Source organism: Vipera ursinii, assembly GCF_947247035.1.
Source record: "Vipera ursinii genome assembly, chromosome: 5".
Taxonomy (NCBI): Eukaryota; Metazoa; Chordata; class Lepidosauria; order Squamata; family Viperidae; genus Vipera; species Vipera ursinii.
This window is the reverse complement of record NC_139518.1, coordinates 80,103,919-80,117,658: the sequence shown is the minus strand read 5'-3', so window position 1 is coordinate 80,117,658 and position 13,740 is coordinate 80,103,919. Positions and strand designations below refer to the sequence as shown.

Below are 13,740 nucleotides of genomic sequence, written 5' to 3'. Positions count from 1 at the left end.
AAACTTGTCAGAGGAAATTCATTAAAAATGTTTTGTGGGAAAGCTGCATGTAGAACTGCATGGAGAAATTTGTGTGCTAGAATTTGTTTTCAACTTGCTTGCTCAGGGATAGTTCACTGTTAACATTAGTTCTTTTATTTCTGTTATTTCGTCTTCAGTGTCTACATCTAAAATTCATTCTGAGAGTATCTTTTTCATGTTTTAGTCAAACTTTTATTCAGAGGGGAGTAAAGATTACACTTGAAATTTACTCCCTTGGTTTTTGCTCACATTCAACTCTTCAGAATAAAGCAGTTGGAAAATGTGTCCTTTGAATGAGTCCATTACAAAACAAAATCTGTTCTCTCTAATGCCTTGTATTTTAGAATTGATTTGCCAATTGTTAATAGTCTATGAAATTAACTTTTTGCTTTTATGGCTTGAGGAAGAAAATGAACAGGGCTAGCCATATTTATGTGAAAACTAAGTAAAATATATATTACTCATTAAAATGGTTGACTACAAAGTGCTTTTGCAATAATGTATGTCTTATTGGTATTAGTCAATTATGGTACATGCAACATTTCTAGGCAACTTTTTGCAGAGGTAGAATTATCACCGTCTTAAAAAAAGAACAGAAACATTTTATTCCCAGGAAACCCATTCAATTACTCCAATTTTTTTTAATCCCATTTATATCCCGCCCTTCTCCGAAGACTCAGGGCGGCTTACAATCTAAAGCACAAATCAATGTGCTTAGCAATAGCCTTCATTCAATTCCATAGTAAAAAGATGATCTTTTTATTTTACAAAAACATAACTTTTATTTTTCATGTAAACAATATAATTTTTCAGTGGCACATCTGTACACCCCAGAATTTTGCTCAGAAACAGAAGAAAAATGCATTAATTAGGGATATCAAATATATGATTCACATAAAACTCCATACATTTAAAAAACAGACATTTAAAAATTGGCATCAAAATAAGCAGCTTTTAGTTAACTGATCACACACTGATGGATTAGATCAGGAATGTACAAAAGACAAAGCAAAGGCCTCTAAAATTCCCAGTTATCTGTTAGAAGCAGCATAAAAAGTTGATTGCACAAGAATGAAAATCAGTTCCTTAAAATACCTCATTGGCTAAGAATCAACACCGAAACAATTGGAAAGTTAAATGTGTTTACCTAGGCTCCCACATAAGACTTCACATTAGATTATTCCCAGAAAATTTCAGTATTATGATTTGCAGTGGTGATTATGTAATGAGGAGCTTGAAAATTATATTCCTTTTAAAAACAACACTGTAGCAAGCCCAAGTTTTTAGAAAAGCAAGAATTCACCCAGTGATAATACATAGGAATCAGACATATTATCCTTCCATAAAAAAAGAAGTCACAGAATCATCTTATGGCAGGAAATCAATAGACGTGGATTTGTGAAACATTTCCTGCACCGGTTGACTTGCCATCTTCTAGTAGTAATTAAAAAATATATAACTTCATCTTGCTATACAGGTATATACTCTTAGGTAGACCAATTGAGTATAAAGTCAGTTTGTATATAATAATTACCTTTAGAATAAATTATTATTTCTCTCCTGAATTATCGTACAGCAGGAAACTGGCTAGGTCTTTTTGGACATCAGAAAACAAACAGATTCCAACGTAGGAACAAATCTCGCTGTAATAAGGAACACTTAGAGATGAGATATATTCTATTAATGATGTCTGGAAAGTGTCAGGACGTTTGTCATCTATTATTTACAAATCACAGTACATTCAAGTTTACATTCAAGGCACAGTGCAAGGGGATATTAACTATTAGACTTGTTCAAAGGGCAATCTAGTGTTACTCAGGAAAACACATACAGCACCCAGCTCCAGCTGGCTCATTATCCTCCCTCTGTCTCCTCCTTCCTTGAAGAAGTGCCTCATTCAACTTGTGTTCAGTAATTATGTCTTCTACTCGGGTGATGTACAGCAAAGTGATCAACACTCCAAAAAACTGTCAAGCAAACAAACGTACAAAATTGTTCCCAGAATATCTGTTTTCTCCTCGTTGTCCTCCCTTCCCATCCAATAGCCCTTCAGAGGACAGCAAGAACCCATGATTTGCCCAACTTTGACACTTCTTCATGAACATTACGCAAAGCCCCAAGAAGTAGTGATGCTGAGTAAGATTTGTGAGCTCTAGCTGTTTCTCCTACAATCAGGAGCGGTCCTGACCAGGCAGGACTCTGCTGCAATCTGTGGTTCAGGATTCCTTGCCCACCTAGCAACCTAGGCAAAACGAGGTGGTGGAATCTAGACCCAGACTCAGATGCTGTTTAGAGGGGGGGGGAAGGAAGGAAGGAAGGAAGGAAGGAAGGAAGGAAGGAAGGACAATGCTCTGTCTATCTTATAAAAAGAGTTACCTGTGGAAGCAATATACCGAGCAAAATTCCAGCCATGATGGCATAATTGTCCATAAACCAAATGAATACAGCATTTATACATCCTCTGACATATATAATGTGTTGAACACTCAGGCGCTGTAAAGTAATAAGTTACAACCTGGTTAATGCAGGGAGAGAAAACTGGTTTCCCTTTTCTTGATTGTCTAGAGCACTAGCATATATTATGCAACTTACTATTGGGGTTGAATCGGCAAGAGTAGCTTCTTACCAAACAGGGCTTCCTGGAGAAGGCTTGGCATGGCTGAGAGACCATGACCAATTTATTTTTGATCATTTAGATCAGACTCGCAACATCATGTGACATCGCGCGATGTATCGGGACTGTTTTGCCTTTGCTGGCAATGGGGTGGGGGTGTGATGCAACTGGCCCATGGGCCGGCAGTTTGACATCCCTGATTTAGATCCGGGTGTTGGGGAAACAACTCAACAAAGTCACAATAGGCTTGATTTCCTTTAGGATTGACTGATTGGATCTCCTTGCAGTCCAAGGGGCTCTCAAGAGCCATCTCCAACACCACAATTCAAAAGCATCAATTCTTCGGTGCTCAGCCTTCCTTGTGCTCCAACTCTCACAGCCATACACTGCTACTGGGAAAACCATAGCTTTAACTACAGTTCTAAATTTAATATATGTAAAAAAATATTTCATATCCCTACCTCTTCATTAATCGTTTTATATCCACACATGGTATTAATGACCGTTGTCTGGGGAAAAAACACATATAAACACATTCGTTTACAATGTGACATGAACAGAATGACATAGCTTGATATAAAAACTATAACATAACCACATTGTTGTTGTTTACTTTACTTTTCCTAAAGTAAAAATTAAATAAGCAAGAAAAATTAAAACTATATTATTAGTTTGAGTAAAAAATAGTCCCTTGTGTGAACACTAAAAGGAGAAAAATCATTACCTAGTTCTGCCAAGTTTTTAAATATCTTTTTAAATAATAATTTTATTAGCTTTTGTAACAATATTTTTATTAGAAGTTTATAATAAGAGGAAGTATTTGGGAGCACAAATGAACCTCCCTGCATCCAATGAATTTACAATTCATTGTAAATTGAATACAGTTTATTAGTATCCAAATGCCCAAGCTTTTATACATGACTTTGACATCTATAATAATTATTTAAATGCACATTCCAGTTTGTTGATTCACTGTACATACTTGGTCATCCAACCATTTTCTTCCATAAACCTGGTTTCAATAGGCCACAATTTCTCTTGTAAGCAGCTTGTGAAAGGTTTAAGCCGTGAAAAGTAGTGATTTTTCACCTTTTAATGTTTTTGAATGCCCCTGAAAATTCAAGATTCATTGTCCCATATATTTAAGTCTTGAACCAGAGCATTCAATAACATGAGTTGAGCTGAGTTGGTACAAATTCACTGGGATTATACTCTGAATACAAACCCCTCTGAGATAAGCAAATCAATTAAAAACACCATTTCCACCCATTTCAGTTGCTTAACATACTGCCGGAAGAACCCTTTCCTACATAACTACGATCTTCCAAATAATCATACTTGCACCAAAAATATGCTTGTTTAAGATGACAACCATCTACTCTCTTCCACGTGGAGATTTTTTTCTACTCTAGTCACCAGACTGAATACAGTACCTGCAAAAATAGGACTTTTTAAGAACAGCAGGAGAAATAGGGTTATTTGCAGTCCTGCCTCTTTACATTCAGTGGTAAGTTTGGGAGCCCGTTAGTCAAGCTTAACCTGATAATACAAGCATCCAAATGTGGGATTCAGAGACCAGTCAGGGTGTCCCAAAATGTCTGTTTGCCTACGCAGAGTTTATTGTATTTATACAGTTTTAACAAGCAGGAAATTATGCACAGCAAAAGCATTGTTTATTGGTGTACTCCCCTAGTCAATCTTAGAGAACATCCCAAACATCCCAGCCAGGGCAGAGTCTTCCTTATCTATCTGGTTCTTTGCAGTCCTTGGCAAGGCTAATTGGAATGAGCTCATAGACATGTGGATAACAGGATACTGAGGCAGGCAGTTTTCTGTGCACGGTCCCTTCATATCCTTGACCTCCATCTCTCCATCCAAATACTTGCTTGCTATAAAGTAATGTAGCATTAGCATTAGCTATAGTGCACAGCCAACTTTTCATTTTGCAAGCATTGGCTCTTAGACGTCTATTTGTTAAGGTATAGGAAAGGATCGGGACTGAGTAAAGCCACGCTCAGCTTTATCCTGTATCAGCTATTTCAGAGGTCCCCAACCTTTGGGCATCAGGGACCAGTGCCATGGAGAAAGGTTTTCCACGGACCAGAGGGGGTGTGGTTTTCAATACTGCCTGCATCCCGAGGATGGAGCTTTGCTTGTTTGTGTGGCCCGCTTGCTGGCATGCTGCGGCCTGGTGCCAGTCCACAGACTGGGGGTTTTGGATCCCTGAGCTATTTCATAGCCATACTATACTTGGTTGAATGTCTTATGCTAGAGAAATGGACTTGACTCATGTCACATCCTTCTCTAGGCCTGATAAGTACACCATAAGTACCTAACGAGAGGAAAACGATGAAGTTGGCCAAGTACATTTGGGAAGAGTTCGATCCTGTGACTCCGGATGAAGTGGACAAGATCATGGGGAAACTAAGTGCCGCCACATGTTTGTTGGACCCGTGTCCCTCCTGGCTAGTCTATGCTTCTCGGGAGGTTACACGAGGCTGGCTCCTAGCAGTTATCAATGCCTCACTGAGTGAAGGGTACTTCCCTGCTGCCTTGAAAGAGGCGGTGGTAAGGCCCCTCCTCAAGAAACCGGCACTGGACCCAGCTGTTTTAAACAACTTCCGTCCTGTCTCCAACCTTCGCTTCCTTGCGAAGGTCGTTGAGAGCGTGGTGGCACGACAGCTCCCTTTGAACCTGGAGGAAGCTGAATATCTAGATCCGTACCAATCGGCTTTCAGACCAGGGCACAGCACGGAGATGGCATTGGTCGCGCTGGTGAATGATCTCTGGCGGGCCCGAGATAGAGGTTATTCTTCTGTTCTGGTCCTATTAGATCTATCAGCGGCTTTTGATACCATCGACCATGGTATCTTACTGCGTCGTCTTGAGGGGCTGGGAGTGGGAGGCACCGTTCTGCGTTGGTTCTCCTCCTACCTCTCGGACCGTTCGCAGACGGTGTTGGCAGGAGGGCAGAGGTCAAGCCCTAGGCCTCTTAATTGTGGAGTGCCTCAGGGTTCGGTGCTCTCGCCCCTCCTGTTCAACATCTATATGAAGCCGCTGGGAGAGATCATCCGTAGCTTCGGGGTGAAATATCATCAATATGCTGATGATACCCAGCTATTCATCTCCACCCCGAACCAACCCAGTGTTGCCCTCGATGTGATGTCCCGTTGTCTGGAAGCGGTACAGATTTGGATGGGAGAAAACAGGCTTCGACTCAACCCGGCCAAGACTGAGTGGCTGTACATACCGTCATCTCGTTTACTCCAAGAGGTTCCATCTCTGACTATAGGAGGAGAGATGTTACCTCCCATTGATAAAGCACGCAATCTGGGCGTCCTCCTAGATTCACGACTCAGTTTTGAAGAGCACATTGGAACCGTGGCTAGGGGGGCATTTGCCCAGATTCGTCTTATATACCAATTGCGCCCCTTTTTGGACCGAGATGCCCTACGTACAGTCACCCACGCACTCGTTACCTCCCGTATTGATTACTGTAATGCTCTCTACATGGGGCTGCCCTTAAAGACCACCCGGAGGCTTCAGCTGGTGCAGAATGCAGCTGCACGGGTTGTGATGGGAGCTTCCCGATACTCCCATATTACACCCCTCCTGCGTGAGCTGCATTGGCTACCAGTTGCCCTCCGGGTGAGATTTAAGGTGCTGGTACTTACCTTTAAAGCCCTACATGGCTTAGGTCCGGGATACTTGCAGGACCATCTGCTGCCGGGAACAAATTCCCATCGTCCAGTACGCTCACACAGAGAAGGCCTCCTCAGGGTACCGTCAGCTAGGCAATGTCGGCTGGCGACCCCCAGGGGGAGGGCCTTCTCTGTGGGAGCACCAACCCTATGGAATCAGCTCCCCCCTGAGCTTCGGATAGCCCAAAACCTCCAATCCTTTCGCCGCGGCCTCAAAACACACCTGTTCCACCAAGCTGACCTAGACTGACAGGCATTTTAATTAATTTATATTTAGTATTTTTAATTCATTTTTAAATTCTCTAATTTTTTATTGCACTGATGTTCTCAATTTCATTTTATCTTGATTTATGCACTTATTATATGTTTTATTGTGAGCCGCCCTGAGTCCTTCAGGAGATAGGGCGGGATATAAATCCCATCAATAAATAAATAAATAAATAAATTATAGATAGTGAAAAGTCAGCTTTTTTGATCTGGCAAGATTTCCTAGACTTGAATAGCCTTTGTTTACACTATCCCAATAGATTTTCACTGAAGTGGCAAAGCCTACTATCCAGATCTTATCTATTCCATGAAGCTTGCCCAAGAAGAAAGACACTGACCTCACATATTAATTATATTTTTCCGTGACCAAAATAAATAAATGCCTGCCGCTCACATTTGTATTTTTCCAATGAAAAAGCCAAGCTATTTTTGGAAACTATGTCAAACAGTTAATATTTATTTGGCTTGATTTATTTTTAGAGTGGTGTTGTGGCATCTTTCAGACAAATGTGTATAACACAAGACAGCTTTGAAAAGATGTCTAGGACTATTGTTTTAGGTGTTTATAATGCTAATTTTATAACTAAAAACACTGCTATTTTTATCCTTCTGAAAGCATTGGAAAAAACATGCACAAAGGTGGGGGAGTATTACCTCACAGTGGTATTGGTATTATCTGATAATAAATTATATACAATTTTCTAATGGATAATCATATCAGAGCATTACAGATAGTTCACCTCCACAAACTATTGCCTATAGCAGGATTACTATAAACTTAGCATTAATTAACACAGATTTACTTCCATTCATGAACTGTGATAATACATATTCTGGATATGACTTTATTATAGATTTTATTATATAAATAGCATTATGTCTTCAAAAAGCCATATTTCATAGCGCATTTATGACTGTCACAAAAAGAGTTACATCATATAATAAGCCTCAATGACTTGCTAGAAGGAAAATTGTCTGGCTCTTCACTTGTTTCAAAAATATTTTTAATAAGGCAAAAATGTTCTTTATCGGTAAAAATTCTAATACAAACAAATTAATTTGTTTTTAGATTTATCCAATTTATCCAAATTCTAGTTAGGGAAATTGTATTTAGAGTCTATAGTTCTAATACCCATAAGACTATTTCCATGTTACCGTGAATAATGTTTCCTTTCTGTTTATTTTATACAATCTTTGTGTGTTGTAGTTCTTCAAGTCAATCTAGATTTCTGGCAACTACATACAACCATACGGCAACATTTGTGGAACCAGTCTGCCAGTACCATCTTCTCTGGGCTAAGAGAGAGTGACCAATATCAAACTGATTCTCCACATACAATCTTGACATGTACAAATCACATCAAACAAACCGATGGATGGAACATAGAATATAGGTAGAACAATTGGGTTGGAAGGGACTTTGAAAGTGTTGTAGACCAACTCCCTGCTCAAGAAGAAGACCCTACGCCATTCCCGACAGATGGATGTCCAATCTCTTCTTGAAAACTTCCAGTAATGGAGCACCCCCAACATCCTTGTTGTAAGCCGTTCCACTGATTGATTGTTTCCACTGTCAGGAAATTTCTCCTTAGTTCTAGGTTCACTCTCTCTTTAATGATCTTCCACCTGTCACTTCTTGTCCTCCCCTTGGGGACTTTGGAGAATAGGTCAACCCCCTCATCTCTGTGACAGCCCCTCAAGTACTGGAAGACTGCCATCGTATCTCCCTTAGTCCTCTGTATTAGACTAGGCACACCTAGTTCCTTCAATCATATGGTTTAATCTCCAGACTCTTTATTATCTTTGTTGCTCTTCTTTGTGCCCTTTATCATGAATGTTTCCACAGATTATTCTTTTTGTTGACAAGCTTACCTTTAAGGGGAAAACTTATCAATTTTACACAATGTGACAAACACCCCAAAACCTGCCCAATTAATTGAGAATAATGTACTGTTTTTACCTTATTTGTGACACAACAAGAATATGGGACTCCACAGGCTAAAGGTCCTGGAGCAGAGCAATCATGATATTGATTTTGTGTCCAATCTTTAAAATCTTCACCACCACAACACTTAAACTTTAAGAGAAAAGGGTATTAATTATAAAGAAGCATACTTAGCATCACTGCAGAATGTAAACATTCCTCATTTAAAAATCATGATCCAGTCAAGAAAAAAAACACCTGCTAACAGTGTGATTATTGCATATGTGATATGCAATAATCTTCAAATACAATTTTGAAAAAGATTCTCTAGATTCTCAAAGATTTGATTTGAGTACATTCTAGTCAAATCCCAAACTACTGTATACTGCCAAGGTTAGTGATTAAAGAGTATACTATATTGTGTGTGTTTTGCCTATGTCTGTGTACACATATATGTACATGTATGCAAGAAGAAATTTGCTGAATCATAAAGAAAAAGGATGTGAGTTAGCTTGAATTTTAAAAATAGCAGCATTAAAGTCAAAAATAAAGAAATGTGAAAAATTAAATGGTTAAAAAATTCTTAAAGGTCTTTGAAAATCCCAATGCATATGTGAATCCTAGCATAAACACAGAAAAAAATGTGAGACTTGGAAAGCAGTAAAGGTATAAATACTATTTATTTTTTCTTCTAAAGAAAGATTGCCATTGTAATTTAATTTATGTTTTTAAAAATGTAATGTAATGCAATATAATATGATATTATAATAATATAATATAATATAATATAATATAATATAATATAATATAATATAATATAATATGATATTATAATAATATAATATAATATAAAATAATATAATATAATATAATATAATAATATAATATAATATATAATATAATATAATAATATAACATAACATAACATAATAATATATTATAAAATAACATAATAATATATTATATTATATTATATTATATTATATTATATTATATTATATTATATTATATTATATTATAATATATTATAATAATATAATATAATATATTATAATAATATAATATAATATAATATAATATAATATAATATAATATAATATAATATAATATAATAATATAATATAATATAATATAATATAATATGATGATATGATATGATGATATAATATAATATAATGATATAATATAATATATAATATAATAATAATATAATATAATATAATATAATATAATATAATATAATATAATATAATATAATAAATATAATATAATATAATAAATATAATAATATTAATATAATAATATAATATAATATAATATAATATAATATAATATAATATAATATAATAATATAAGCTCCTCCAGACCTTACATTCATTTCATTAAAACTTGTGTTCCAATGTATCATTCCATATTATCACAGGGGATTTCATTATCATCTACATGTATGATGCCTCTCTAGATGTTTTTATTTCATTAAGCTTCTCAGCAGCTTAAACAAAAATAACCTAATTCACACATTCATGAGAATTTAACAGCTTATTTCCTTCACTAAGAATTTCAGGTTTCAACAAACTTATTATTGATCAAAATAATTCAGCTCAATCCAAGCTTTCATTCTAGTGAATTCAGTGGGGTTTTTTTACAGATCAGATATGCTTACAATTATACTGTAAATTGTAATATTGTAGTGTAAATGATTAACAAATAAATCTTCATTCTTTGATAGTCTTTTATCACAATCTTATCATAATGTCATAATTTTATTATGGTAATAATAAAATTACATTTTATTAATATCTAATAGATTATTACTATAGTATTGCATTGAAACCCAGAAGGGAAATTTCAAGTGATCCCTTTTCTAACCCTGTCTGAGAAAAATTCCCCACCCCAGCCACTATTTCTACAGCAGTGGCACTAGAAAGGGTGAGGAAGAATTTTCCTCTATACACCTACAGACCAGAGTTAGCAAAATCAGTGGGGAAGCTATATATAGTTAAATATAAACTATATATTGCAAGGAAGAAAGCCACACAAGCACCCGAGTTTATAACTGATGTATACATCAGAGATGAAATATGGTGCATGTGAGTCAAGCTCAACATAAACTAATAGAGATTATCGTGGTTGGAAGGAGCTGGATAAAATATGTTTTTCTTTCTCTTTCTGCTGATGGCTTCTATTCGTAGTCAGCTAATGTCACCCTTAATTTTATTATGAGTTCAGTAGACATCGCTCACTGATGGATGAGCAGCAGAAATGGCCTGCAGTTCTGGCAGAATTCCACAAAAGCTTTTAAACATTTTACTGTCAAATGAAGTTTGTTTTTCTGAATGTGCACCATAATACAATGTATTATGATCTGAAATGAAAGACAGGCACCATTTTTTGAAACCTTGTGTGCAATCACCAACATCTCACAAGCTCTCCTGAAAGAATACAAAAATCTAGCATGTCCCTCCTGAAATTCTGGCAACTTTGAAGCCATCCGCGGTGGAAAATATTGTCGACCGCTAGAATATTAATGAATCTATACCACTTTGGGCAAGATTGAGTTGATAGTGAAAAACAACAAACCTCCTTTTGAACAAAATCCATAATGTTTTTGAAGTCCAAGTCATCATAGTAATTCTGAATTCCTCTTCCAATATTCTCATTTAAAAACTCAATTGTCTTTAAAAGGAAAAAGAAGTAAAAGAAAAACAAGTCAGCATACAATCATAGAAAACTGAATACATTAGTTGACGATACAGCTTCTTGGAGGCAACTATAAAATGATACCTTTTCATCAAAATAGCCCAAGCTCCATCCCTTTCCTATGTGTGATGTCCCAAGGCAGGTACGAAAGGGGTGGAGCTTACAATGCAACAGCACAACCTTGTTTTCATCATTTGCACCCCTCAAACACCTCCCTATTTTGTAGGGTGTCACAAAGTCAATATGGCAGCCATAACCATATGATCAATCCCTGTGACCAAATTTTTTGACCAAACATCAAGAAGGGCAGGACTTTGACCACATGGTTGCAGTTTCCATTATGAGTGTTTTGAAACCCCCCCCCTTCCTAGAGATACGCCTGCTTCCTCTGCAGAGAAGGAAAAGTTACAATAATACTGTACAATAGCACAATCAAAAGGCCTTGCTATGAAATAAAGTAGAAACTATTTTAATGTAATCATTAAATAAATCACCAAAGCTACAAATAAAAGATATTGAGGGAGAGGAGCTTAATGTGTTACATAACAAGTATCAAAGAGAAAATAGTAAAGTTTCTATTATTCTAATAGAAGTAGGTGCGTTTATTAAACTCTTACTACGTCACATTGCCTTTGTCTTAGAAAAATGACAATATTGTATTACCGTAGATTTAATTCAATAAGTTACTGAAGGAAAGCAATCAGTGAACTGATAATTTGATAGGCAAATAAGTGATTAGCTTGACCAAACTGTAGAAAAATCATTTGACGAAAAGCCAGTCTAATGAAGTGGTTAAAGGTACCAGACTAGAAACTGGGAGACTGGGAATTCTAGTCCCGCCTTAGTCATAAGGCCAAGTGACTTTGGACCAGTCAGTCAGCCTGAGGAAGCAAGCAATGGCAAACGCACTTCTGGAAAAACCTTGCCAAAAAAACTGCAAAGACTTATCCACACAGTCACTAGGAATCAACACTGACTCAAAAGCGTAAACAAAACACTCCTACGGAATGATGGGTTTTAGAGATTTTCCAGATGATGTTCTTACGCAATAATCCTTGGTGTTGATGTAATATTCATGATATAAATAACTAAATAAATAACTCATTTGCTTCTGCTATTAGACAAGTTTAATTCATCCAACTGCACTGTTTTTCCTCTTCTTCACTGTGTTCCATAGAATACAGTTGCAAAGTGAAAATTTTCAGTGATGGTGGTGATACTTTATTTATTTATTTTTATTTTAATCCCATTTATATCCCGCCCTTCTCCGAAGACTCAGGGCGGCTTACAATTTAAGCACAGATCAATGTGCTTAGCAGTAGCCTTCATTCTATGTATATGCCTGCTTATTAGGGCTTTCGCCCCCCCCCAGTGGCATTATTACAAAGTCAGCTTAATTGCCCCCAACAATCTGGGTCCTCATTTTACCTACCTCGGAAGGATGGAAGGCTGAGTCAACCTTGAGCCTGGTGGGACTCGAACCTGCACTAATTGCAGGCAGCTGGTGTTACTTAAGGAGGCGTTAGCCCACTGCTCCACCAAGGCTTTCATCCTAGTGTTACTCTGCAGGGTGGACCTACAAGTGTCCTGCTTCCCTTATAATTTCTCATTTTCCAGCTAGACAACTTGCAGCCAGTTTCCATCCTGCTAATTTATCTAGAGCTGGAATGGGCAACTATGGACCCTGTACTACCATTACGACCTGTGAACTTTAACTCCCAGATATCCTGAACCAGCATGGCTCAGATATTCTGTGAGTTCAAATCCACAGGTCATAAACACTGTTTCCAGTGTAATAGTACCCAACATACAAAGCTGATTTCAATTTGGGGCTGGCTATCAGAGATTTCAATCATTAATTTTAAGTTTGAAAACTGCTACCTTTTATTTATTTATTTATTTATTTTATTCGTTTTATATACCGCCCTTCTCCCGGAGGACTCAGGGCGGTGTACAGAGCAACGTAAGTATACAATAAAGCAACAATAAAACAAATAAAACCCCAAATCTATCAGGCCAGGCCGGCTTGCTGGAATAGATAGGTTTTAAAAATTACATTAGAGAAATGACACATTTATGATACTCAATCATCAATGCTTCACTGATGCAACAGATCCATCAATATTTTAATACATGAAAATACTATCAATTGTATATGAGCAGTTTTCAAAGCTCATAAAGTTTCCAGATGAAAATATTCTAAAGAGTTAAAGACTATGCAAGGGGAAAAGGCAAGTTTATAATGGCAAAAGAGTTTAAACAGATGCTTGCATTCTGTTATGACAGGAAGGCACACAGGATATTGTATTAGATACTGGCTCCAACTTTCAAAGAAATTAATTTTTCTATACTTCATGGTTATCAAGATAGTTAAAAATATGCCAGAGAGCGAGAAGGATTAATGTAAACTACTCCGACTGGGATAACATCAAATGCAAAGTAATAAACATTGCAGAATAAATTGTACAAAATGAAAAACAATTAAGTGCTTGGTTAGCAGAATATGTAGATTG

At 36.7% G+C, this 13,740-nt stretch overlaps 1 protein-coding gene across 1 annotated transcript in view; it reads right to left on the bottom strand.

The window, feature by feature from the left end:
* Window positions 1–764: 764 nt before the first annotated feature.
* Window positions 765–13,740, bottom strand: part of TSPAN15 (tetraspanin 15) — a 45,879-nt gene continuing 32,903 nt past the window's right edge. The window contains exons 4-8 of the mRNA XM_083364831.1: window positions 11,108–11,203; window positions 8,564–8,680; window positions 3,097–3,144; window positions 2,398–2,514; window positions 765–1,988 (exon numbers count right to left, since the gene is read on the bottom strand). Of these exons, the coding sequence (XP_083220957.1) occupies window positions 1,833–1,988; window positions 2,398–2,514; window positions 3,097–3,144; window positions 8,564–8,680; window positions 11,108–11,203 (534 nt within the window). The 3' untranslated portion in view covers window positions 765–1,832. The remainder of the gene's footprint in view (window positions 1,989–2,397; window positions 2,515–3,096; window positions 3,145–8,563; window positions 8,681–11,107; window positions 11,204–13,740) is intronic.